At 48.4% G+C, this 27,853-nt stretch overlaps 6 protein-coding genes across 7 annotated transcripts in view; 5 read left to right on the plus strand and 1 right to left on the minus strand.

Annotated features, from left to right (window-relative positions):
• LOC308457800 (uncharacterized protein) overlaps positions 1-109 on the plus strand; it is a gene marked incomplete at its 3' end in the record, with an annotated part of 39,543 nt that extends 39,434 nt beyond the window's left edge. The window contains exon 3 of the mRNA XM_080971973.1: positions 106-109. Coding sequence (XP_080828099.1) covers positions 106-109 — 4 coding nt within the window. The remainder of the gene's footprint in view (positions 1-105) is intronic.
• LOC308486338 (uncharacterized protein) overlaps positions 1-17,318 on the plus strand; it is a 140,665-nt gene extending 123,347 nt beyond the window's left edge. The window contains exon 6 of the mRNA XM_081023107.1: positions 15,324-17,318. Coding sequence (XP_080879233.1) covers positions 15,475-16,797 — 1,323 coding nt within the window. The 5' untranslated portion in view covers positions 15,324-15,474 and the 3' untranslated portion in view covers positions 16,798-17,318. The remainder of the gene's footprint in view (positions 1-15,323) is intronic.
• LOC308457801 (uncharacterized protein) overlaps positions 1-27,853 on the plus strand; it is a gene marked incomplete at its 3' end in the record, with an annotated part of 121,992 nt that overhangs the window by 56,099 nt on the left and 38,040 nt on the right. The window lies entirely within an intron of this gene.
• The window catches only part of LOC308486266 (uncharacterized protein), a 136,397-nt gene that overhangs the window by 52,241 nt on the left and 56,303 nt on the right, over positions 1-27,853 (minus strand). The window lies entirely within an intron of this gene.
• Positions 1-27,853, plus strand: part of LOC308486262 (uncharacterized protein) — a 120,013-nt gene that overhangs the window by 38,602 nt on the left and 53,558 nt on the right. The window contains exon 2 of the mRNA XM_081022872.1: positions 22,165-22,297. The gene's annotated coding sequence lies outside the window, so the exon portion shown is untranslated. The remainder of the gene's footprint in view (positions 1-22,164; positions 22,298-27,853) is intronic.
• The window catches only part of LOC308486324 (uncharacterized protein), a 119,181-nt gene that overhangs the window by 11,357 nt on the left and 79,971 nt on the right, over positions 1-27,853 (plus strand). The window contains exon 2 of the mRNA XM_081023083.1: positions 23,252-23,396. The gene's annotated coding sequence lies outside the window, so the exon portion shown is untranslated. The remainder of the gene's footprint in view (positions 1-23,251; positions 23,397-27,853) is intronic.

Genomic DNA, 27,853 nt, shown 5'->3' on the forward strand with positions numbered 1-27,853 from the left:
AGCATCCCGGGGTTGCTTTGCTCTGGGGGGGGGGAGGGGGTCCTATTTTGTTTGCTGAGGGCAGGAGTCACAATCCTGTCACATTGTGTTGTGTCTGGCTTTTAGGTAAGGGGGTGAGGCTCAGGTGGGAAAGAGTTGAGAAGGAAAATATCCCCGGGTGCGGATTTACTCCGCTGCCCAGCTCGTCAGGGTGCCACTCCCCGGGGGTCCCTCCGGTCAGCAAAAGAAGGAGAATCCAGCCAAGTTAAAGAAGCAAAGGGCGGTCAGTTGACCTGATCATTATTTGTTGCAACAAGGTTCAAACACACCAAGAGTAGGAACCCCGAGAAGATGGTTGCATGGATTTTTAAGACCTCTCCCCATTTCCCACAATACTTTTTTCAACAGCATCTTCGATGCATCACAGATTTGTCACAAAGTAGGAGTCTTTGGCATTCAGAAACATGGATCCGTCACCCACCCCTGTCAACAACCCCAGTTTCCCACACCTTTTAACTACCCTCTTCCAATAAGTAGCATAATAGTATTCAGACATCCCCCCAGCTGCAAGGCTTTCCTGGGCTTCTCCTTTGGAAGTATCAGGATCCTCCTCCTCCAATCTGGCTTCTGTTCCGGGAATAAAGGGGGGTGAGCTCCCCTCCCAACCTGCCTGCTTCTCCCGGAAGTGGCTCTTCTACGCCGGATTGCTGCTCTGCGCGTTGCTCTAGGGGAGCGCGCTTTCGGACAGGGGAGGAGGGGCGGCAGGGGACCCCCCCCCAAAGAAACATCGATGTTGCAGGAAAGGAAATGAGAATCGGGATCGAGGACAAAGAGGTAAAGGGGTCGCGGGGGGGGGAGAGGGGAGAGAAGGACCCAGAGAGGGACCCTGCGCCAGCTCCCCAAAGCGCCTTCCGTGGGCCCCCCCGGCAGGGCCTGGATCCCTTCACGCGTGCTGCGAAGGGGGCTTTCCTTGGCAGGGGAGGACATGGGGCGCCCACCCACGGGGTCCCACGAGGACTCCCTGGCCCCGTTTCCCCCGCGCAGGCATCCCTGGGGCCCTGTGCGCTCCGCGCGGAGAGAGGCTGACCATGAAAGGGTTAACGGGGCGAGAGACGCCTAGATGGAGACCCCCCATCCCTCCCCATCTCGTCTTGGGGGGGCCCTCCGGGTGGACAGATGGGTCGCGCATGGCGAGGGGTGAGCCGCGCCAAGGGGGCCTCTGGGTGCAGGGGAGACTCCGGGAGAGAGGGAGGGGGCCAAGAGTGGGGGCAGCCGGGGGGAGGAGGGAGGGGAGCATCCCCGGGGCAAGGAAGCGCAGCACTGGCGGGGGGCGGGGAAGGAAGACCAGTCTTTGGGGAGACGTCTCCATCGTGCGCCGACGGGGAATCTCCGAAGGGGCCGGCTCGGCTTCTCCCTCCCACCCAAGAATCGGCGACCCCTTCAAGGCAACCAGAGAGGGATCCCTGGAAAGTGGGGGGTCCTGTCCCCGCACCCCTTCTTTCCTGCAAGCTCCATCCTCTTCCCACCCCGTAAGCCCCTGCCCAGTCCAACCTTGGGTCCTCCTGGAGAGGAGAGGAACTTCCAAGAGGAAGAGAGGAAGAGGGGAGGGGAGAGGCCTTCTCAGAAGCGGATCTTGGTTTCCGCAATCCCACCCAGGAAGCAGCCAGAAACCTTTTCCTCTCTCTCAGGCTTCCATCTTAAAGTGTCTTTTCCACTGCCTGGTTCATTGAGGATGAGGATAATCTACACCTGTCATCAGAAACAGGGGTGCAGAGTCAATGGAATGGCTCTCAGGCTTGATATGGAAGTCAAAAGCATTTCTGTTCCTCTTATTCTTTGTAGGCAGTGTCAGAGTGACTGACAAGCTGAGATACAACCCATCAGCATCCAATGATAGCCATTGCATGAATCTTCCCAGTCAAAGGACCCATTTTCATGATAGACAGTGCCTTTTCAGTGTCATTTTAGGATAGTCCTGCGTCAGAAGACGGGCAAGAGATGAGACAGCACATCATTCTTTAAAAAAATCATGCTGCTTTATTCACATTGATTGAGGATTTTGAAAGTTGCTGATGAATTACTATCATCTGATGACATTGCAACTTCATTTCCTAAAAATTGGGAACATGGATAGGAGGTGAGGGAATGTAGGAGATGTTGAAATAGGAGAAGGTGCTAATGGAGCTTGATATGTTCTCTTTCCCTTAGTTCTCTTCCTTGAAACCTAAACAGGATTTCCGTTCCTCCCACTCTGAAGAAGGAGATGGAGAAGACACTTCAAACCCCAGTGAATGGGGCACCTTTTGTATCATTAGGAATAGGAAAAAAAAAGTGTGAAATGCAGAAAATGCTTCATTGAATGAGCACCCATAGTTCACATCAACGACGTCCAACAGGGGGGAAACCATTTAAAGGTATGGAGTGTGAGAAAAGTTTCCCTGATAGTGGAAAACTTAGAACACATCAGCGGACTCACATGGGCAAGAAAGAATTCCAATGCAGGGAGTGTGGGAAGAACTTCAGTCAACATGGACACTTAAGTTTACATCAACAGTTTCACACAGGGGAAAAACCTTTTAAATGTCTGGATTGTGGAAAGAGCTTCAGTCGGAGTGATAAACTTAGAGCACATCAATGGACTCACACGGGGGAGAAACCTTTTAAATGCATGGATTGTGGAAAGAGCTTCTGTCGGAGTGATACACTTAGAAGTCATCAGAGGATTCATACAGGGGAGAAACCTTTTAAATGTCTGGATTGTGGAAAGAGCTTCAGTCAGAATGGAGACTTAAGTTTACATCAGCGGACTCACACGGGGAGAAACCATTTAAATGTATGGAGTGTGGAAAAAGCTTCAGTCAGAGTGGACACTTCAACATACATCAACAAACTCACACAGGGGAAAAACCATTTAAATGTATGGAGTGCGGAAAAAGCTTTAGTGATAATGGAAAGCTTAGAACACATCAACGGACTCACACAGGGGAGAAACCATTTAAATGTATGGAGTGCGGAAAGAGCTTCAGTTGCAGTGGAAACCTTAGAAAACATCAAAGGATTCACACGGGGGGAAAACCATTTAAATGTATGGAGTGCGGAAAGTGCTTCAGTCAGAATGGAGCCCTTAAATTACACCAGCAGATTCACACAGGGGAGAAACCATATAAATGTATGGAGTGTGGAAACAGTTTTACTGTTAATGGAAGCCTTAGAAAACATCAACGGACACATTCAGGGGCGAAACCATATAAATGTATGGAGTGCGGAAAGAGCTTTACTGATAATGGAAGCCTTAGAAAACATCAACGGACACATTCAGGGGAGAAACCATATAAATGCATGGAGTGTGGAAAGAGCTTCAGTCAGAGTGGAGGCCTCAATATACATCAACGGACTCACACAGGGGAGAAACCATTTAAATGTTTGGAGTGCGGAAAGAGCTTCAGTCAGAATGGACACCTCAATATACATCAACGGACTCACACAGGGGAGAAACCATTTAAATGTATGGAGTGCGGAAAGAGCTTTCATCATAATGGAAACCTTAGAAAACATCAGCATACACACAGGGGAGAATCTGTTTAAATGTATGGACTGTGGAAGGAGCTGCAGTCAAGAGTGGAACCCTTGATTTATGTTAACAAACTCACACAAAACACAAACTGTATAAATATCAGTAAAATAGATAGAGTTTCAGTCCTAGTGGAAGTTCTAAATCAACAGACTCAGGTACTGGAAGAACATTCGGATTTGAAACCCTAAAAACCATCAACAAAGAGGAGAAGCAGTTTAAATGAAAAGATTGCAAAAAGTGCTTTATTTGCAATGGAGTGTTTAACAAACATCCAGGGACTCTCACATGGAAGAACCCATTTAGATGTATGGAGTGCAGGACGTGTTCCTTTCAGTGTCCACTCTTTCTTCACAGCAATGAACTCAGCAAGAAATCAGTCTTAAACACACAACGTGTATTTGAAGTTCTTGTGTTTATATGTAAAACTGAACAGCAATGAAATATTGAAGGCAATGTCAAACAATGTGAGTATAATCTAAGATTATAGAGATTATATGGGGACCCAGTGAGAACTGTATGCTTTGAAAGCTCAGTAAACTTTTACTGAAGAAGTCCTGGTGCCTCTGTTTGTGTTTTTGACCTAAGTGTAGGAATTGCTCTACATGTGGCCCTTACCCTGCTGCTACTTGGCTCATGCCCTGGAGTTGCTCTATTCAAGCATGCAAGATGGTTTTTGCACCAAAGTCTCTCATCCCCACCACTGCACTATCTCAAAACACTGCTTCTTCAACAGAACTTCATCCCTGCCCCTGCGTGTTCTGAAGAAAACTTACAATACTGTAATTTAACAAGGATTCCCCCCCCCCCCAGCCTTATTGCAAGACGGGGAAGAAGGGAAGTCTCCTGGTGGGTCCCATCTTCACTCGTGAACCCCATGGGGCAACCCCAGAGCTACTGCTTGTTCTGGGGTTTGGAGAAGATAGTTCTTTTTCATAGTCCCAGAGGATTTTATTCAGTCATGCTGCTAGGGAGTTTCCCTACCAGAGTGCATATTACCATCATACTGATTTTACTGTTATTTCTGTTTTTGCTGTCATGGACTGGCTGGGTGTGGGGAGGGGGAGGCACCAGCCGGGGGACCCACAAGGGAAGAAGGCTCAGAGCCTGGGGGCTGGTTGTGGGATGGCAATGAGCAGATAGAGGGATAAAGGGGAGCAGACCGGGAGGGGAGGTGTTGCAAGCTGAGGAGGAAACAGGGTTTGGTGAGCAGGAAGACGCTGGGGCAGAGAGCAGTTCAGGCTCAGAGGGAGGAGAGGAGGGGGCCAGGAGACCCAGAGGAGGCCAGCCCCTGAAGCATCCAGGGAGACCCCCCCTCCTGCTGTGACAGGCTCCCCTCTCCCATGGTCTCCTAGAACACACAGAGAAACCCGCTTCAGACCCCATGATCCTGCACATGATATTAAGAGGGTGTTTCCCTGCCCCCCAACATGCATCACTTTATTTTTTAAAAAAATAATATTTATTAAAGTTTTAGGAATATAACAAAAGAAAAAACAACAACAAAGACATCAACAAAGAACAGAAAACAGTCAAACAGAAAAGAAAAAAAAAAGAAAAATACAGTAAAATACAATAAACCTTCTATAACTTAACATTCATTTACTTGTTTCTTTGACCTCCTCACACCTCCCTTTTTTGTATTCTGCTTCAATTAGCTATTTCAGCAAATCCTTTCCATCTTTCCCAAATTTTATCCAATCAATTTGTCTTAACATAGTATAATTTTACCTTTCCTGCTTTCCTTCAACAATCTATTTAACTTAAATCCTTTATATTGATTATGCAATAGTCACATAGCTTCATTCCAGCCTCCTTCTAAACTTCCTTAATTTTACTATGTTTCTGTAAATAAACTTTAAATTTCTTCCAATCTTCTTGCACCGACTCTTCTCCCTGGTCTCGGATTCTGCCAGTCATTTCCACCACTTCCATAAGATCCATCACCCCAACATGCCTCACTTTAATCTCTTTGACAATGAACTGTATTTTCAGCCCAATCACCCTGTTTGGAGAGCTCTTTTAGGGGCTCCTTGCAATCTCTCTCTGTTTGAGCAACTCTGAACAATTTACTGACTTCAGAGGAATCACTCTTTGGGAATGGCGGAGCAGAATGGAAGTGGGCAAGGAAGACCCACACTCACTCCGGTTGGAGGAATAGAGTCACTGACCCCTATATTCAAAGGTGATGGCCACTTCTGGAATCCAGGAAGGAACTCCCCCACTCTTGTCACACGCAGCTGGGCTCACTTGCCAGAGCCACCTGGAGATCCTGACGGAAATAGTCATCATCCCTGACCACTGGTCTTGCCTGCTAGGGGTGATGGGAGCTGTAGTCCAAAAACAGCTGGAGACCCAAATTTGGGAAACCCTGTTCACCTTGAAGGAGAAAAGAGGGTTCACTTGCATCAGAACGTCAGGTGAGCCCTGCAGGATCAGGCCCAAGGGGCCCCTGTCCTCCCAGGGGCCAAGCAGAGGCCTCTTCTGGGAAACCCACCGGCAGCACTTGAGCACCAGAGAAGGAAGGAGGCGCATTTCTTCTAGGGACACATTTCTGGGGTCCCCACGGTGCCCCCAGCCTGGCTCTACTCTGCAGGGCAGCTGCGTTTTGTTTCACTGCAAGTGAGCCTGCCCCGTGCAATGTGGGGCTCTTAGAAGGAATTTGAGGGGGGCCGGAGGGACTAGAGCTTCCCCGCACTTGCAAAGGACCAGTAGAAGCGGAGGGGAGGCAGGCAGCAGGAGGGCGATGGGGAGGAACCAGCGAGAAGGAGCTTCTGGAGCCTGGGCAGCCCCCTCCCCGCCTGCTCCCTGAAGGTTTCCCGAGCCCCCCCCCCCTTTTCATTTCAAGGACTGGGGGACCTCAGCATCCCGGGGTTGCTTTGCTCCGAGGGGGGGGAGGGGGTCCTATTTTGTTTGCTGAGGGCAGGAGTCACAATCCTGTCACATTGTGTTGTGTCTGGCTTTTAGGTAAGGGGGTGAGGCTCAGGTGGGAAAGAGTTGAGAAGGAAAATATCCCCGGGTGCGGATTTACTCCGCTGCCCAGCTCGTCAGGGTGCCACTCCCCGGGGGTCCCTCCGGTCAGCAAAAGAAGGAGAATCCAGCCAAGTTAAAGAAGCAAAGGGCGGTCAGTTGACCTGATCATTATTTGTTGCAACAAGGTTCAAACACACCAAGAGTAGGAACCCCGAGAAGATGGTTGCATGGATTTTTAAGACCTCTCCCCATTTCCCACAATACTTTTTTCAACAGCATCTTCGATGCATCACAGATTTGTCACAAAGTAGGAGTCTTTGGCATTCAGAAACATGGATCCGTCACCCACCCCTGTCAACAACCCCAGTTTCCCACACCTTTTAACTACCCTCTTCCAATAAGTAGCATAATAGTATTCAGACATCCCCCCAGCTGCAAGGCTTTCCTGGGCTTCTCCTTTGGAAGTATCAGGATCCTCCTCCTCCAATCTGGCTTCTGTTCCGGGAATAAAGGGGGGTGAGCTCCCCTCCCAACCTGCCTGCTTCTCCCGGAAGTGGCTCTTCTACGCCGGATTGCTGCTCTGCGCGTTGCTCTAGGGGAGCGCGCTTTCGGACAGGGGAGGAGGGGCGGCAGGGGACCCCCCCCCAAAGAAACATCGATGTTGCAGGAAAGGAAATGAGAATCGGGATCGAGGACAAAGAGGTAAAGGGGTCGCGGGGGGGGGAGAGGGGAGAGAAGGACCCAGAGAGGGACCCTGCGCCAGCTCCCCAAAGCGCCTTCCGTGGGCCCCCCCGGCAGGGCCTGGATCCCTTCACGCGTGCTGCGAAGGGGGCTTTCCTTGGCAGGGGAGGACATGGGGCGCCCACCCACGGGGTCCCACGAGGACTCCCTGGCCCCGTTTCCCCCGCGCAGGCATCCCTGGGGCCCTGTGCGCTCCGCGCGGAGAGAGGCTGACCATGAAAGGGTTAACGGGGCGAGAGACGCCTAGATGGAGACCCCCCATCCCTCCCCATCTCGTCTTGGGGGGGCCCTCCGGGTGGACAGATGGGTCGCGCATGGCGAGGGGTGAGCCGCGCCAAGGGGGCCTCTGGGTGCAGGGGAGACTCCGGGAGAGAGGGAGGGGGCCAAGAGTGGGGGCAGCCGGGGGGAGGAGGGAGGGGAGCATCCCCGGGGCAAGGAAGCGCAGCACTGGCGGGGGGCGGGGAAGGAAGACCAGTCTTTGGGGAGACGTCTCCATCGTGCGCCGACGGGGAATCTCCGAAGGGGCCGGCTCGGCTTCTCCCTCCCACCCAAGAATCGGCGACCCCTTCAAGGCAACCAGAGAGGGATCCCTGGAAAGTGGGGGGTCCTGTCCCCGCACCCCTTCTTTCCTGCAAGCTCCATCCTCTTCCCACCCCGTAAGCCCCTGCCCAGTCCAACCTTGGGTCCTCCTGGAGAGGAGAGGAACTTCCAAGAGGAAGAGAGGAAGAGGGGAGGGGAGAGGCCTTCTCAGAAGCGGATCTTGGTTTCCGCAATCCCACCCAGGAAGCAGCCAGAAACCTTTTCCTCTCTCTCAGGCTTCCATCTTAAAGTGTCTTTTCCACTGCCTGGTTCATTGAGGATGAGAATAATGTACACCTGTCATCAGAAACAGGGGTGCAGAGTCCATGGAATGGCTCGCAGGATTCATATAGAAGGTGCACCTCAAAAGCATTTCTGTTCCTCTTATTTTTGGTAGGCAGTTTCAGAGTGACTGACAAGCTGAGATGATCTGATGATAGCAATTGCATGAACCTCCCCAGTCAAAGGACCCATTTTCATGATAGACAGTGCCTGTGGCTGGAGTCTCTACATACAAGGTGTGCCTATACAGGCCAAAGACTTCCAGTATTAGAACAGGTGAGGTGTGTGACCTCCCCTAATTTACAGACTGTATGTGAATGAGAAGTTGTGGGGGGGATTACCGTTTATGGCATCCCTGTGATTTTCCCCCCTCATAACATTTCGTGAGCTCATATTGCAGAACGAATTCCAAAATAACTACAAAAAAACCACAAGAAAATAATAATAATAATAATAATAATAATAATAATGTTTTTACCCTGCCCACCTGGCTGGGTTTCCCCAGCCACTCTGGGCAAATGACAGTACATATAAAAGACAGTAAAACATCAGACATTCAAAACCTCCCTATACAGGGCTGCCTTCAGCTGTCACCTAAATGTCAGATAGTTGCCCATTTCCTTGCCCTCTGCCTGCTTCCCTGTAACTTCGCTTCTCATGGGGGGGGGGGACCAGCAGAAGACCCTCGAAGGAGGGCCTCAGTGTACAGACTGAGCGATGGGGGTGGAGACGTTCCTTCATGTCTACATACCCGGGGCTGTTTAGGGCTTTAGGTCAATGATCTTGCTCCTCCACACTGATCTCCAGAGCAAGTCCAACATACAATTAGCAGAGTAGGAAAAAACGCTCAGACAGCAAAAAAATTCCTTCAGCAAATAAATTTGTTCCTGAAGGCATAACAGGAATCTATGCCTGAAAAATGCATCCACGGCAATGTAAAGGTCAGCACCAACAATGTGAAATGTGCTCAGAAATGTACTGGGAGTCAGGACTGGTGTTCTGTTGTCTCAGCGGCTGCTCCCATTCTGTTGTCTAGCTGCCACATTCTGGATTAGTTGCAGTTTCCGGGTCACCTTCAAAGGTAGCCCCATGTAGCGCATGGCAGTAGTCCAAGCGGGAGATAACCAGAGTATGCACCACTCTGGTGAGACAGTCTGCGGGCATGGAGAGTCTCATCCTGCGTACCAGAAGGAGCTGGCAGACAGCTGCCCTGGACACAGAATTAACCTGCGCCTCCATGGACAGCTGTGAGTCCAAAATGACCCCCAGGCTGTGCACCTGGTCCTTTTGGGGCAACAGTTATGAACTGGAGAAAGAGAGGGCCTGTTAATGGAAAGGGGGGGCAGGGGACCCCCCCAAAAAAACATCGATGTTGCAGGAAAGGAAATGAGAATCGGGAGCGAGGACAAAGAAGTAAAGGGGTCGCGGGGGGGTAGAGCGGAGAAAGGATCCAGAGAACCCCTCCAGCTCTCCTGGCAGGGCCTGGATCCCTGAGTATGTACTGCGCGGGGGCTTTCCTTGGCAGGGGTGGACATGGGGCGCCCACCCAGGGGGTCCCACGAGGATTCCCCGGCCCCGTTTGCCCCGCGCAAGCATCCCTGGGGCCCTGTGCGCTCCGCGCAGAGAGACGCAGACCATGAAAGGGTTAACAGGCGCACAGTTTGAGTTCCATGGAATGTCTCTCAGGATTGATATAGAAGTCAAAAGCATTTCTGTTCCTCTTATTCTTTGTAGGCAGTGTCAGAGTGACTGACAAGCTGAGATACAACCCACCAGAATCCGATGACAGCAACTGCATGAATCTCCCCAGTCAAAGGACCCATTTTCATGATAGACAGTGCCTGTGCCTGGAGGCTCTACATACAAGGTGTGCCTATGCAGGCCAAAGACTGCCAGTATTAGCACAGGTGAGGTGTGTGACCTTCCCAAATTTACAGACTGTATGTGAATGAGAGTTTGTGGGTGGGATTATCGTTTACGACAACCCTGTGATTTTCTCCACCCATAACATTTTGTGATCTGATTTCGCAGTACGAATTCCAAAATAACTGCAAAAAATCACAAGATGATAAGAATGATTGTAGTATTTATACAGTGTAGTCCATCTGCATATGTATATGTAGTCCATCTGGTTGGGCTTCCCCAGCCACTCTGGGCAGCTTCCAGTACACATAAAAGACAGTAAAACATCAGACATTAAAAACCTCCAGATACAGGTCTACCTTCTGCTATCTTCTAAATGTCAGATAGTTGTTCATTTCCTTGACTTCGGAAGGGAGGGCGTTCCACAGGGTGGGTGTCACCACCCAGAAGGCCCTCTGCCTGGTTCCCTGTACCCTCACTTCTTGCAGGGAGGGAACCAGCAGAAGACCCTCAGAGGAGGACCTCAGTGTTCAGACTGAAGGATGGGGGTGGAGACGCTCCTTCAGGTCTACAGGGCCAAGGTTGTTTAGGGCTTTAGGTCACAGATCTTGCTCCTCCATAACGATATCCAAGACCGATATATAGTTAGCAGAGTAGGAAAAAACACTCAGAGGCAGCAAAAAATTCATTCAGCAGAGAAATTTAGTACTGAAGGCAAAAGCTAGCAAAAACTTAACTTACAGTAAAACCCTAACTTGGTATATCAAAACAGCACTCATGTAAGAAACACACAAGCAGAGTAGAGAATTGCAGATTAGGAAGTGGGACCAGGCGCCTTTCAATACTGCGATTTATAAAAAATTCCGTGTCAGAGTAACCTTGGGACTGGATAACAAGCCTGGCTCACCCCAGTTTAAACCAGCTTCTTCTGGTTCCCAGAAACAAGGAAGGTTCAGCATAACCTCATAACCACTGATCCCACCACCTGCTCTCAGCAGAAAGGAAACTCCCTTATCAGCTAAAATGTTCCAGCTAGAGAAAACACCACTTTGAATCACACAGAGTAAAACCACCAGAACCTTCTTGAACCTGTAGACCAAGAATGATCTGTATACATTAGATCAACACTTTTCTTTTTCTGAAAAATACAGCCAGGACACTTAAAGGTCAGCACCAACAGTTTGAATTGTGCTTGGAAACACACTGAAAGCCAGGGAAGATCCTTTAGGACCAATGATATGTGGTCTTGGCAGCTGCTCCCAGTTACTAGTCCAGCTGCCGCATTCTGGATTAGTTGCAGTTTTGGGGTCACCTTCAAAGGTAGCACCAAGTAGAGCGCATGGCAGTGGTCCAAGCAGGAGATAACCAGAGCATGCACCACTTTAGTGAGACAGTGTGCAGGCTGGTAGGGTCTGTCTCTCACCTGTCCCACAGGGACAGTGCTTCCGTCTTGTCAGGATCCAACCTCAATCTGTTAGCCACCATCTATCCTCAAACCACCTACAGGCACCAACACAGGGCATTCACTGGTTCATCTTCACTGGTTCCAATTTAAAAGAGAAGAGCTGGGTATTATCCACATGCGTGTGAACACCCAGCCAAAACTCCCCCAGCGGCTTCATATAGATATTAAAAAGCATGGGGAGAGGACAGAGCCCTGAGGCACCCCACAAGTGAGCACCCAGGGGCCTGAACACTCATCCCCCAACACCACTTTCTGGACATGGCCCAGGAGGAAGGATGGGAACCACTGCACAGCAGTGCCCCCAGCTCCCCTAGAGGGGCCAGAAGGATACCATGGTCAAAGGTCTCCAAAGCAGAGATCCACCAGAACCAGGAAAGAGCTTTGCCCTTGGACTCTAGCCTATTGGAGATCATCAACCAGCGCAACCAGGGTAGTTTCTGTCGTATGATGAGGCCTAAATCCCAATTGGAAGGATAATGGTGGCAGAAGCTTTTCTGGTCCTGCACCCCCAAAAGCTCCAGGCACAAGACTTTCATTAGCTTTGAAGGGGCCATTGGGTACTTGGTGGTCTTCTCTTCAAAAGACAAATATTCTGAATACTTTTTAATTGATGTATGATATAAACAGCACTTCTGTTTTACATATTCCACATTGGAGAGATTTTGATACACAGGTCTGAGTTCATCGCTGCCCCCGAAACTGCTGTGTTAGCAGTACAGCAAGTGTGGACAGTGTGTTTGGGGGTTCAGGGCTGCCTAGACAACAAGAGCCCCTTCTCAGCCTGGCTTATATGGTCCCAAGGAAAGCAGAGCAGTACGTTAGGCACGAACTTGGCTGCAGGAGTGGCTGGAAGGAGGTGTGCAGGACACCATCCAACCCTCTTAGAGACTTTTCTTTTCCTGAAGAAAACCAGGCAGCGAAGGTTTAGGACCACAGTTTTCCTTCTCGAGGACCTCGCTTCCCAGGTTGACAAGCTCCATCTGCCCTTCACTTTCCTCTGCAGCATGGGCAGAATCTGCCTTCCTGACTGTGGGATTCACTGTTGTTCTCATCCTCTCCATCCACCAGGGCCTGCCTTCACCTGCAGCAGAATTCCCCAACCCACCAAGGATTTGAGACCCATCAGCTATTCTCACCTGGTTTAGCCGGCTGGTTGAAACCGTTCCTGGGCTTGTAGCCCCTATTCTATCCTGACAGGTTCTGGAAGCCACAGGTGAGAACTGAGTGCAGGTTGGGGACAATTGATGGATAGATTACCCCATAAGGAGCATGACATGACCCCCACCAAAGGAACTAATGCTCTCCTAACACCCCAAGACATCGTATAATTATGATATTTGAGACAGAACCACAATAAATTCATCTCTAGAAATAACATATCTTCAGGCCATAAATAAATTAATACTACTTATTCAAGGTACTACATATTCCACTAAGTACAGTTTATCTATTTGCCTTGAATATCACCTTTATTTTTTAAAAAAATAAATTTTTATTAAGATTTTAAAAGTTACAGGAAAAAAAGAAAAAAGAGCAATCAAAAATGAAGAAAAAAATGAAAAACAATACACATCCAAAAACCAAAAAAAAGAGAAAAAAGAGAAAAACAAATAAAAAACAAGTCAAACCTTTAACTCACTTACTTACAGTCACTTATTTTCTTGACTTCCTCACACCTCCCATTTTTGTATTCTAATTCAATTAGATATTCCAGCAAATCCTTCCAGCTTTATTTTAATCCCAATAATTTATCTTAACATACTATAATTCCCCTCTTTATATTCTAATTCATATAAATATTCCAACCAGTCCTTCATCTTATTTTTATCCTTATATCTTATCTTATTATACTATAATTTCCCATTCTTTCTTTCACCAAATAACCATCCACTTTTACTTTATCCAATCTTAACTCTCATCCAAACCTATATATCTATACTTATTCTTAAGACGTTTCCCTAAGGTCAAAAAAGATTCCATTCCACGAATTTCCCATCTCTCATTAAGAAAACAAAAAACAAACTATATTATATACACTTTAAATTCCCAATTTCCTTCCACCAGATCCCCTCCCCGGTTTCGGTCCCCAGCAAAAGTCCATCAATCTCGTAAAGCCATCAACCTGGAGATTTTAAATCCGAGGCTCTTAAATCTCTTTCATGTCCCCTCTGCCGGTCTTTTTGATAGTCTTTGGTATTGAAAACCAGATCTCGAGGAAGCTCCAACCCAACGGTAATCATATTCCTTCCTGCCAAACTTCCATGGTTAAAAATAGAGCCTATAGGATATTCCAAATCTTGTTTCACGCTCCTTTCAAATCCAAAGGCCCCCGAAACTCCAACCTCCACCTGGCTCAGATTTGTAATCCAAAGGCCATCTGATCTCCACATAAAGTGATCTCTCCATCTTTCATTTTCTAAACCAGGCCAGGCTTCCATCTCCAAAAATTTGCTTCTCCTTGTTGCCATCATGTCAGGCCTCAAATTGTAGTTCACCATTTGCATCTGTAGGGTTACGGCTCCCCCTTTCTTCACTTCAATCACAACATAATTCTCCTTCTCAAATTTTCCGGTTTGTTCAGTTGAAGGAGGTTCCTGTGCTGAATTCTTATCGAGTTCTTTACTAATACCCACTTTTGTTCCCAAAGTTATAACATTAGTAGTCAAAACATTTATCTGGTTTTGCAGCTTTCCCAAGAGAAAAAATGTCCTGTTCAATTTAGACTCAATTTCCTTCCCGACCGCCATCCTTAAACAGTCCAAGGTCAAAAAACAATTTCCCAGCTGCTCCTTAAAACAATGTCCCAAAGCTCCCTCTAGAGGGATTCAAGTTCCTTTTCATTCCTTTCAGCACAGACCCAAAAGTCCCATACGTTAAATTGTAACAGTCCTTCCTTCGTTTTAAACATAAGCTTGTAACAAAGATAGACAATAGAAGCAAAGTCCTCTTTTGTATCTTGACAGCTAACTTAACAGCTGTCAAATTGATCTATTCATCGTCAACGGGCTCTCACGGACCACTCCTGGGTTCAGGGAAGTGGCACTTCAAATCACAAATTTTGTCCTTCTCCTGCAGGCTCCCCTGCTTCCAAGAAAAATTGATGGCAATTTTAATCAGTAGAATTAAAATCCTTTACATAAAACTCTCCACGACCTTAGTTGACAGGTTCTTTGCTTCAGTTTATTTACAGAAAGGGGAGGCGGACTTCCTGTTTGGACCTTCCCCAATCGGTGCCAATTTAAAAATACTTTAAAAGTCCAATTTCCGTTCTACTCACGGGTTGTTGTTTGAAATCCAATTGTCCACAAGAAAAAGTCAGCGCTCTCCGGCAACGGCTGTGCGGCTTCACTCCGCAAAAATAGCGGTCGATTCGAAACACCACGCCGCTGACCCCACGTCACTTCGGAACCCCCGAAAAGGGGTTTCCCTGTGGGTAGGGGGGGCACTCCTGGTGTCAGCCGAATCCCACGTTCCCAGGCTTCCTCCGCCTGGGATTTTTAGAGGGTCTCCGCCTTCGCCGCAGCAGCAAGACCCGATTTTCGCGGAGCGGGTTCCTCTGGATCAGAGGAATTCCGCCATTGCCGATGGTGCTAACCCGGAAGACCTGAATATCACCTTTAAAGTGTCATTTTAGGATAGTTCTGTATCAGAAGACGGGCACGAGATCAGACAGCACATTCTTTTAAAAATCATATTGCTTTATTAACATTGATTGAGGATTATGAAAGTTGCTCATGAATTACTATCATTTGATGACATTGCAACTTCACTTCCTAAAAATTGGGAACATGGGTAGGAGGTGAGGGAATGTAGGAGACGTTGAAATAGGAGAAGGTGCTAATGGAGCTTGATGTATTCTCTTTCCCTTAGTTCTCTTCCTTGAAACCAAAACAGGATTCCCTTTCCTCCCACTCTGAAGAAGGAGATGGAGAAGACAGTCAAAACTCCAGGGAATGCGGCACCTTTGGTTTCATTAGGAATAGAAATTAAAATGTGTGAAATGTGGAATATGCTTCATTGAATGAGCACACATAGTTCACATCAACGACCTCCAACAGGGGAGAAACCATTTAAAGGTATGGAGTGCGGAAAGAGCTTTAGTGATAATGGAAGACTTAGAACACATCAACGGACTCATACTGGGGAGAAACCATATAAATGTATGGAGTGTGGAAAGAGCTTCAGTCAGAGTGAACACCTCAATATTCATCAACGGACTCACACAGGGGAGAAACCATTTAAATGCCTGGATTGTGGAAAGAGCTTCAGTATCAGTGTAAACCTTAGAACACATCAACGGATTCACACAGGGGAGAAACCATATAAATGTATGGAGTGTGGAAAGAGCTTCAGTCAGAGTGGACACCTCAATATACATCAACGGACTCACACAGGGGAGAAACCATTTAAATGCCTGGAGTGCGGAAAGAGCTTTAGTCAGAATGGAACACTTAAAACACATCAACGGTCTCACACAGGGGAGAAATCATATAAATGTATGGAATGTGGAATGAGCCTTGGTGATAACAGAACCCTTAAAAAACATCAACGGACTCACACAGGGGAGAAACCATTTAAGTGCCTGGAGTGCGGAAACTGCTTCAGTCAGAATGGAGTCCTTAAATTACACCAGCGGACTCACACAGGGGAGAAACCATTTAAATGCATGGAGTGTGGAAAGAGCTTCAGTCAGAGTGGACACCTCAATATACATCAACGGACTCACACAGGGGAGAAACCATTTAAATGCCTGGAGTGCGGAAAGAGCTTCAGTGAGAATGGAAAACTTAGAGTTCATCAACGGACTCACACAGGGGAGAAACCATTTAAATGTCTGGAGTGCGGAAAGTGCTTCAGTGAGAATGGAAAACTTAAAACACATCGACGGACTCACACAGGGGAGAAACCATATAAATGCCTGGAGTGCGGAAAGTGCTTCAGTGAGAATGGAGAACTTCGAAGACATCAACGGACTCACACTGGGGAGAAACCATTTAAATGCCTGGAGTGCGGAAAGTGCTTCAGTGAGAATGGAGAACTTCGAAGACATCAACGGACTCACACAGGGGAGAAACCATATAAATGCCTGGAGTGCGGAAAGTGCTTCAGTGAGAATGGAGAACTTCGAAGACATCAACGGACTCACACTGGGGAGAAACCATTTAAATGCCTGGAGTGCGGAAAGTGCTTCAGTGAGAATGGAGAACTTCGAAGACATCAACGGACTCACACTGGGGAGAAACCATTTAAATGCCTGGAGTGCGCAAAGTGCTTCAGTGAGAATGGAAAACTTCGAAGACATCAACGGACTCACACAGGGGAGAAACCATTTACATGCATGTAGTGCGGAAAGAGCTTCAGTCAGAATGGAAATCTTAGAAAACATCAGCAGACACACAGGGGAGAAACTGTTTAAATGTCTGGACTGTGGAAGGAGCTCCAGTCAGAGTGGAACCCTTGATTTATGTCAACAAACTCACACAAAACACAAACCTTATAAATATCAGGAAAGTAGATAGAGCTTCAGTCCTGGTGGAAATTCTAAATCAACAGATTCACGGACAGGAAGAACCTTTGGAGTTGACACCCTACAAACCATCAACAGACTCAAAGAGGAGAAGCAGTTTAAATGAAAAGATTGCAAAAAGTGCTTTATTTACATAGGAGTGTTTAAGGAAAATCCAGAGACTCTCACATGGAAGAACCCATTTAGATGTATGGAGTGTTGGATGTCTTCCTCTCAGAGTCCACTCTTTTCTTCACAGAAATGAACTCAGGAGGAAATCAGTCTTTAACACATGTTGTGTATGTGAAGTTCTGGCTTTTTATGTGTAAAACTCTATCGTAATAAAATATTGAAGGCAATGTCAAACAATGTGATTATGATCTAAGATGTAAAGTACCTTTTGATAGAGAAGGAGAGAGGGTTTATCTGGATTGCTGGTGGTGCGTGAGGATTGTGGCTGGGCGATATATTGTCACATACTGGTTTCTAGACCACATCATGATAACCTTTCAAAAACAATTGATATGGCAACACACCAAGAATCACAGTGTGTGTTTCCAGGATGCTCATTTGCCTGGAAGCTGCTGGCAGAAAGCTTTGCTTCGTGAAACCCCTGAATATGCTGAGTTGCTGACTTCCCTCCCAGGCGACAGGAAGCGAAAGACACACCTCCATTGCCCTGTCTCCTTCCAGCCTCTTTCCTCCCTTGCTCCCTTCTGCCGGTTTGTGTGCCTGACTTAGATATCCTGTGTGCTGTATTTGTTTACTGCTGAAACTGCTGTACTCAAGCATGAAAAATTGGTGCATCTGTGTGTGACTGGTTTTTGCACCAAACTTTCTCACCCCCAACACGTGTGATCTCCAAACACTGCTTCTTCGCTAGAACCTCTCCCTGTCTCCTACACATTCAGAAGAAAACTTAAAATACTGTAATTTAATGGGAGATTCCCCCCCAAGCCTTATTGCAAGAGAGGGAAGGAGGGGCTGCAGGTACCAGGGAAGTCTCCTGATGGGTCCCATCTTCACTCAAGAACCCCATGGGGCAACCCCAGATCTACTGCTTATTCTGGGATTTGGGGAAGATAGTACTTTTCCATAGTCCCAGAAGTTATTATTCTTCCTGCCAGAGGACCAGTGTGCATATTATTATCGTACTGAATTTACTGTTGTTGCTGCTGTTGCTGTCATTGGCTGGCTGGGTGAAAGGGGGGGAGGCACCAGCTGGGGAACCCCCAAGGGAAGAAGGCTCGGATCCCGGGTCTTGTATGCCCCCTAAGTCTATCAAAACTCCTAGGTCTGTTCAATAAAAGGCTAATTTGGTGTTATGGGGGGGGGGACCCAGGTGCGAGGCTGCTCAGCCACCCAGCTCATCAGGCAGAGCCCGCGGGTCCCTGCGGAATAAAGGAAGGAGTCCGGCCACCAACCGGAGCAAATAGCTATAGATCAAAGTTTATTGCGCAACAGGTCCAAAGATGAATTGAACCCCGAGGATGGGGTGACAAGGACTTTTCAAAGTTTCTATCTTATCCCAGCATGCAGTTCGTGGAGCATCATCACTACATCATCGCTACATCAGGAGGTGAAAAAACCTATCTGAGGATGTACGAATTCCAACGCGCTTTAGTTCTGGGCTGCTTCACTCCTTGCATGAATTTTACCTGGGTGTCGGGGCTGTGTGTGCAAAAGCCAAAGCCCCATTTCCCCCCGTAACACAGGAGTCACAGAGTCCAAGCCGCTGCTCAATGTACACCAGTACCTAAAACACGGAGGGATCTAATCTGGTGGCGTGGGGTGGGGGAGGGAAGGATTTTGCAATGTAAACATTTTCGGGGGAAACCTTCCTCTCCCCACCCCCATTCCTCCCCTCCCGGCACATCCTTCTCTCACCCCGCCCCCACAACCCCAAATCCCGCCCCCATACGTTGCACCTCCTCCTCCTCTTCCACCTCCTCGCCATCTGACTTCTGTTCCGGGAGTGGGGAGGGGGGAAAGAGCCCCCACCCAAATTGCCTGCTTCTCCCGCAAGTGGAGCTTCTGCACCGGATTGCTGCTCTGCCCCGCAGCTCTAGGGGCGGGCGCTTTCGGAAAGGGGAGGAGGGGCGGCAGGTAAATCCCCCACCCACCCACGTGGATGTTGCAGGAAAGGAAAGGAGAATCGCGAGCGAGGCCAAAGAGGTAAAGGGGTCGCGGGGGAGGCGAGAGAAGGACCCAGAGACCCCCTTGAGCTCCCCAAAGCGCCTGTCGTGCATCTGGATCCCTGCACGCGTGCTGCGAAGAGGGTTTTCCTTGGGCCCTTAGGAAGCCCACCCAGGGGATCCCAACGAAGCCCCCTCGCCCCATTTCCCCGCGCAGGCATCCCTTGGACTCTGTGGGTTCCGCGCGGAAAGAGGTGGGCCATGAAAGGGTTAACGGGCATGAGGGACGCTTGGATAGAGACCCCCCTGTCCTCCCCTGCTCGTTTTGGGGGGGCTCCATACGGAGAGATGGGGGGCACGGGGCGACGGGTGAGCCACGCCAAGGGGGGCCTTTGGGTTCAGGGGAGACTCTGGGACAGAGGGAGGGAGTCGAGGAAGTGGGGAGGGGGAGCATCCCTGGGGCAGGGAAGGGCAGCAATGGGCGGGGGGGGGGAGAGCTAGGAAGACCAGTCTTTGGGGAGACGTCTCCGTGGTGGGGCCTGCAGGGATTCTCTGCCTTGGCTTCTCCCTCCCACCCAGGAATCGGCCACCCCTTCAAAGCTACCAGAGAGGGATCCCTGGAAAGTGGGGGGTCGTGTGCCCCCACCCCTTACTTCCTGCAACCTCTATCCTACTCCCACCCCATAAGCCCCTGCCCTGTCCAGACTGTTGCAGGAATTTATGTATAAGTTGGGGGGGTTGCACCTTCAGGAGATATCATGCACATGCAGCCCACTACCTAAATCAGCACCATCACTTTTGTGATTTGTCCCCACAAAGCACTTCATCACAGTTTCTTCCTATCTATTCAAAGGGCCTCTGCTGCACGATACCAAATGTAAGAATTCACTGATAAATGTCTCTGTGTTCTGGCTCACTGGGAAAACTTCAGAAATTCATATAGACATGTGAGCTCAGCTGCTCAGCAGCCCCTCTGCCTGAGTGATAATCCCTGGCATCCTGATACCTGAGTGCCAGACAGGTAGCCATTCCAGAAAGAACCAACCCAGATGAAGACAAAAGGGTGTGATTAACTTGGCTGGGAAACAGGTCAGGGAGGACAATGGCTGGCCGGCTGGGGGTGGGGCAAAGGGCAAAGAAAAGAGGCCGACCCCTTTGTCCAAGCCCCTTTTGGTTTTCTTCCTTCCAGAATCAGGATCCTCAGGAGCAGCCGGATTAAGGTAAGTTCTGGCCTGATTGGAAGGGACATGGCCCCTCTGCCAGGCTAGGCTGCAATTTTGTGGCTATTCTTTCTGGGCGGGGGGCCAGCCAGGCCGTGGGGTGGCCTTCTTGGTTTTTAGTAGTGGGGGGGAGGCATGGCTCCCTCGCCCCCGCCATCCGCCACCCTCCAGCTGTAGGCCGTATGGCGGCTGATTCCTTTCTTGTTGGGGGGGGCATAAGTCAGGCCACGTGGCGGTCGTATTTTTTGGCACTCCCCCCCCCCCCCCGTTCTGCTCTGCCTACTGACGCACTTCTGCTCCTAGCAGTGAAATGTAAATATCTCTTTTGTTACACTCGATGGGTGTTTGGTGGAGGGCAAGGGGAACTATGGGGCAGGGTCCAGGATGCTCAGATTACTGCCACCAGACCTTCCCTTTCATGATGTAACCATGATGTAGTTTAGGGGGGGTGTAACATTGGGATTAGCAGTGAAATAAATAAATTAAGGTCTTATGTATACAATGAAGGTTCATAAATGTACCAGGCAAACATGTACATAGATATATAGGCCCCATGTCTGAACCTGCACAGGAGAGCAGCCATGGAGCCATTTTGACTCCCAGGCTGACCAGGTGTTTTCTCTGCAAGGTCAAATGGAGCAGCCTCCCCATTGCCTCTTCCTTCACAAATCCTGTCTCAAGGGTTTGAATAGGGTGAGCCTGTGACCTGGCTCAGGAACTAAGTACTTATCATGACAAAAGACTGGCCAGGCTCCCCAGGGTATCAATCAAGTAAGCATTAGCAGGTAACTTGCCAGACAAGGGGTAAACAACCCCCTCCGATTTCTGCTTTAGCCCACCCTTTCTGTGATGTAGGTATGATGTTTCTGGGGGTGGTCTTGGACTCCAAGGTGGGCAATTTAAAATGTCTATATAAGGGCGGACACATCTTGGTTCGGGGTCCTCCTCCTTCTCCTGTCTGTGAAGGGGGCACCCTGTTGCAACAGTTCAGTAAAGATCAGGCTTACAAGCTGCTTTGCTTCTCAATATTCTCTGGTTGGCCTCTGTTTTTTCCTCCGACCAATGGAGAACCTACAAAGGACTCTATGAGGGCTCTTGTGTCCCCCGTTAGGGAATAATTGCAGCAGCTAATAAAACTTTGGGTTCTCTTTTGTTCGGGGCTTCCATCTTGTTCCTCCTGGTGGCAGGTGGGAGTCTTGTCACGACAGTCTTCAATAAAGACCAAGCCTACTGGCTGCTGTTTTGCTCTGGTATTCCTGGCTGGTGTCCTTGTATTTTGTCCAGGGGAGCCCTCAGATTTCCCCATTAACAAGACACACCTTCCTTCCTGCAAGCTCCACCCAATTCCCACCCCATAAGCCCCTGACCTGTCCAGATGATAATAATAATAATAATAATAATAATAATAATAATAATAATTTATATCCTGCCCTTCCCAGCCGAAGGTGGGCTCAGAGCGGCTTACAACAATAAAAGTAACACAGTTTACATAATATCACAATCAATTAATTAAAATGCATTCTAATATCAATTCATTCTAATATCAATTCAAAATCAAAATTAAAATAATTGGTCCCCCTGGAGAGGACAGAAAATCCCGAGAGAAAGGGGGGGCGGCTTCTTGGAAGCGACTCTTTGTTTCCTCAATCCCACCCAAGAAGCAGACAGAAACCTGTTCCTCTCTCTCAGGCTTCCATCTTTAAGTGTCTTTTCCACTGGCTGGTTCATTGAGGCTGAGGATAATGTACACCTGTCATCAGAAACAGGGGTTCAGAGTCCATGGAATGGCTCTCAGGATTGATATAGAAGTTGCACCACAAAAGCATTTCTGATCCTCTTATTCTTTGAAGGCAATGTCAGAGTGACTGACAAGCTGAGATGCAATCCTTCAGCATCCGATGACAGCAACTGAATGAATCTTCCCAGTCAAAGGACCCATTTTCATGATAGACAGTGCCTGTGGCTGGAGGCTCTACATACAAGGTGTGCCTATACAGGCCAAAGACTGCCAGTATTAGCACAGGTGAGGTGTGTGACCCTCCCCCCCCCAAATTTTCAGACTGTGTGTGAATGAGAGTTTGTGGGTGGGATTATCGTTTATGGCAACCCTGTTGCTCCTACAAGAGAGCACCCAGGGGTCTGAACCTTCATCCCCCAACACCACGTTCTGGACATGGCCCAGGAGGAAGGAGGGGAACCGCTGCATAGCAGGGCCCAGAAGGATACCATGGTCAAAGGTCTCCAAAGCCGCTGAGAGATCCAGCAGAATGAGGAAACAGCTTTTCCTCTAAGCCTCTAGACCATCGGAGATCATCAGTCACAGCAACCCGGGCAGTTTGAGTTCCATCATGAGGCCTGAATCCCGACTGGAAGGATAATGGTGGCAGAAGCTTTCCTGGTCCTGCACCCCCAATTAGTTTTTAATTGATGTATGATATAAAGAGCACTTCTGTTTTACATATTCCACATTGGAGAGATTTTGATACACAGGTCTGAGTTCATCGCTGCCCCCGAAACTGCTGTGTTAGCAGTACAGCAAGTGTGGACAGTGTGTTTGGGGGTCCTGGGCTGCCTAGACAACAAGACCCCCTTCTCAGCCTGGCTTATATGGTCCCAAAAAAAGCAGAGCAGTACGTTAGGCACCAACTTGGCTGCAGGAGTGGCTGGAAGGAGGTGTGCAGGACACCATCCAACCCTCTTAGAGACTCCACTCTGGATTTCTGTAGGTTTTCCTCCATAGCATTTTCTTCTCCTGAAGATAACTCAAGAGGAAGTGAAGGAGTGAACCAAAGTATTACGACCAGAGATTTCCTTCCCGTTGGGCTCCCTTCCCTGGTTGACGAGCCCCATCTGCACTCACTTTCCTCTGCAGAATGGGCAGAATCTGCCTCCTTGACTGTGGGATTCACTGTTGTTCTCATCCTCTCCATCCACCAGGTCCTTTCTTCACCTGCAACAGAATTCCCTAATACACCAAGGATTTGAGACCCATCAGGTATCCTCACCTGGTTTAGCTGGCCGGTTGAAGCCGTTCCTGGGATTGTGGCCCCTGTTGCATGCTGACAGCTTCTGGAAGAAACAGGTGAGAGCTGAGTGCAGGGTGGGGACCAATGGTGGGTAGATTACCCCAGAAGGTGCGCAACATGTGCCCCATCAAAGGAACTAATGTTCTCCTAACACCCCATGACATCGTATGATATTTAAGACAGAAGAGGAATAAATTCATGTCCCCAGAAATAACACACCTTCAGGGCATTAGTGAATCAATACTACATTTTCAAGGTACTACATATTCCACTAAGTACAGTTTATCTATTTGCCTTGAATATCCTGTTTTTCAGTGTCCTTTTAGGATAGTCTTGCATCAGAAGATGGGCACAAGATCAGACAGCACATCATTCTTTAAAAAATCATGTTGCTTTATTAACATTGATTGAGGAATTTGAAAGTTGCTCATGAATTACTATCATTTGATGACATTGCAACTTCACTTCCTAAAAATTGGGAACATGGGTAGAAGGTGGGAGAATGTAGGAGACGTTGACATAGGAGAAGGTGCTAATAGCGGCTGATCTGTTCTCTTTCCCTTTGTTCTCTTCCTTGAAACCCAAACAGGATTCCCTTTCCTCCCACTCTGAAGAAGGAGATGGAGTAGACACTCAGAACTCCAGTGGATGGGGCACCTTTAGTTTCATTAGGAATAGACATTTAAATGTGTGAAATGCAGAATATGCTTCATTAAATGAGCACACATAGTTCACATCAACGACCTTCAGCAGGGGAGAAACCATATGGATGTATGGAGCGTGGGAAAAGTTTCACTGATAGTCGAAAACTTAGAACACATCAGCGGACTCACATGGGCAAGAAAGGATTCCAATGCAAGGAGTGTGGGAAGAGCTTCAGTCACAGTGGAAACCTCAATATACATCAATGGACGCACACAGAGGAGAAACCATATGAATGTATGGAGTGTGGGAAGAGCTTCAGTTTCAATGGAAACCTTAGAAGACATCAACGGACCCACACAGGGGAGAAACCATATAAATGTATGGAGTGTGGGAAGAGCTTCAGTCAGAGTGGACAGCTCAATAATCATCAACAGACTCACACCGGGGAGAAACCATTTAAGTGTATGGAGTGCGGAAAGAGCTTCAGTTTCAATGCAAACCTTAGAAGAAATCAACTGACTCACACAGGGGAGAAACCATTTGAATGCCTGGAGTGCGGAAAGTGCTTCAGTCAGAATGGAGACCTTAAATTACACCAGCGGATTCACACAGGGGAGAAACTATATAAATGTATGGAGTGTGGAAACAGCTTCAGTCAGAGTGGACAGCTCAATAATCATCAACGGACTCACACAGGGGAGAAACCATTTGAATGCCTGGAGTGCGGAAAGTGCTTCAGTCAGAATGGAGACCTTAAAGTACACCAGCGGATTCACACGGGAGAAACCATATAAATGTATGGAGTGTGGAAAGAGCTTCAGTAAGATTGGAAACCTCAATATACACCAACGGACTCACACAGGGGAGAAACCATTTGAATGCCTGGAGTGCGGAAAGTGCTTCAGTCGGAATGGAGACCTTAAAGTACACCAGCGGATTCACACAGGGGAGAAACCATTTAAATGCATGGAGTGTGGAAAGAGCTTCAGTCAGAATCGAAATCTTAGAAAACATCAGCAGACACACAGGGGACAAACTGTTTAAGTGTATGGACTGTGGAAGGAGCTGCAGTCAGAGTGGAACCCTTGATTTATTTGAACAAACTCACCCAATACACATACCATATAAATATCAGGAAAGGCGATACAGGTTCAGTCCTAGTGGAAGTCCTACATCAACAGACTCATGAAGAGGAAGAACTTTAGGAGTTGAAACCCTACAAACCATCAACAAACTCAATGAGGTGAAGCAGTTTAAATGAAAAGATTGCAAAAAGTGCTATATGAAGTGTTTAAGGAACATCCAGGGACTCTCACAAGGAAGAACCCATTTAGATGTATAGAGAACGGGACGTTTTCCTTTCAGTGTCCACTCTTTTCTTCACAGCAATGAACTCATCAGGAAATCAGTCTTAAACCCACGACGTGTATTTGAAGTTCTTGTGTTTATATGTAAAACTGAACAGCAATGAAATATTGAAGGCAATGTCAAACAATGTGAGTATAATCTAAGAGGTAAAGTACCTTTTGATAGAGAGGATGAATCTGGTTTGCTGGTGGTGAGTCAGGATTAGAGCTGGGCGATATATTGATATCTGGTCCAATACCGGTTTCTAGACCACATCTCGATAACCTTTGAAGAACAACTGATATGGCAATACACTGTGAATCACAGTGTGTGTTTCTGGGATGTGCCTGGAAGCAGCGGCAGAAAGCTTTTCTTCGTGAAGACCCTGCAGATGCCGAGTTGCTGACCTCCCTCCAAAACAACGGGAAGCTAAAGACACACATCCATTGCCCTGTGTCATTCCAGCCTCTTTCCTCGCTTGCTCCCTTTTGCCGGTGTGTGTGCCTGACTTAGATATCCTGTGTGCTGTATGATTTTACTGCTGGAACTGGATTTGCTCTCAGGAGCTAAGTTTTGTGTCTCACTGGGTAACCTGTGAGAACTGTAGGCTTTGAAAGCTCAGTAAACTATTACTGAAGAAGTCCTGCTGCCTCTATGTGTGTTTTTGATGTCAGTGTGGGACTTGCTCTACACATGGCCCCTACCCTGCTGCTACTTAGCTCATGCCCTGGAGTTGCTCTACTCAAGCATGCAAGATGGGCATTTGTATGTCAGACTAGTTTTTACACTAAACTCTGTCACCCACACCACCACACGATCTCTACACACATCTTCTTCAACAGAACTTCATCCCTGCCCTCTCCATGTTCTGAAGAAAACTTAAAGTTTAATGGGAGGTTCCCCCCCCCCAAGCCTAGTTTCAAGAAAGGGAAGGTGGGGCTGCAGGTACCACGGAAGTCTCCTGACGGGCCCATCTTCACTCATGAACCCCATGGGGCAACCCTAGAGCTCCTGCTTATTCTGGGGTTTGGAGAAGATAGTACTTTTCCATAGTCCCAGAAGTTATTATTCAGTCATGCTACTAGGGAGTTTTGCTACCAGAGGACCAGAGTGCATATTACTATCATACTGATTTTACTGCTATGGTTGCTTTTGCTGTCATGGACTGGCTGGATGGGGGGGGGGGAGGCACCAGATGGGGGACGCCTATGCGAAGAAGGCTCAGATCCTGGGGGCTGGTGGTGGGATAGTGATGAGCAGAAAGAGGGAGAAAAGGGAGCAGAACGGGAGGGGAGGTGTTGCAAGCTTAGGAGGAAACAGGGTTTGCTGAGCAGAAAGAGGCTGGGGCAGAGAGCAGTTCAGGCTCAGAGGGAGGAGAGGAGGGGGCCAGGAGACCCAGAGGAGGCCATCAGCTGAAGCATCCAGGGAGACTCCCCCTCCTGCTGCGACCAGCTCCCCTCTCCCCTGGTCTCCTAGAACACACAGAGAAACCCGGTTCAGACCCCATGATCCTGCACATGATATTAAGAGGGTGTTTCCCTGCCCCCCAACATGCATCACTTTAATCTTGTTGACAATGAACTGTATTTACTGCCCATTCACCCTGTTTGGAGAGATCTGTTTGGAGCTCCTTACAATCCCTCTTTGTTTGAACAACCCTGGACAGTTTACTGCCACCAGCAAACTTTGTCCCCTCCCTGCACATTCCTAACTCTAGTTCATTTATGAACAAGTTGACAAGTTGACAATGAACTGTATTTTCAGTCCAATCACCCAGTTTGGAGAGATCTTTTTGGAGCTCCTTGCAATCCCTCTTTCTTTGAGCAACTCTGAACAATTTACTGCCTTCAGCAGGATCACCATTTGGCAATGATGGAGCCAAATGGAAGTGGGTGAGGAAGCCCCACACTCACTCCGGTTGGAGAAATAGTCTCACTGACCCCTATATTCAAAGGTGATTTCCACTTCTGGAATCCAGGAAGAAATTCTCCCACTCTGGTCACACGCAGCTGGGCTCACTTGCCAGAGCCACCTGGAGAGCCTGATGGCAATAGCCATCATCCCTGACCACTGGTCTTGCTAGCTCAGGGTGATGGGAGCTGTAGTCCAAAAACAGCTGGAGACCCAGATTTGGGAAATCCTTCAAGGTGAAGGACAAAGGAGGGTTCACTTGCATCAGAACATCAGGTGAGCCCTGCAGGATCAGGCCCAAGTGGCCCCTGTCCTCCCAGGAGCCAAGCAGGGGCCTCTTCTGGGAAGCCCACTGGCAACACTTGAGCACCAGAGAAGGGGGGAGGCGCATTTCTTCCAGGGACACATTTCTGGGGTCCCCACGGTGCCCCCCAGCCTGGCTCCACTCTGCCAGGGCAGCTGCGTTTTGTTTCGCTGCAGGTGAGCCTGCCCTGTGCAACGTGGGGCTCTTAGAAGGAATTTGAGGGGGGCCGGGGGGACTAGAGCTTCCCCGCACTTGCAAAGGACCAGTAGAAGCGGAGGGGAGGCAGGCAGCAGGAGGGCGATGGGG

Source organism: Podarcis pityusensis (assembly GCF_964106645.2).
Source record: "Podarcis pityusensis genome assembly, chromosome: 10".
Lineage (NCBI taxonomy): Eukaryota > Metazoa > Chordata > Lepidosauria > Squamata > Lacertidae > Podarcis > Podarcis pityusensis.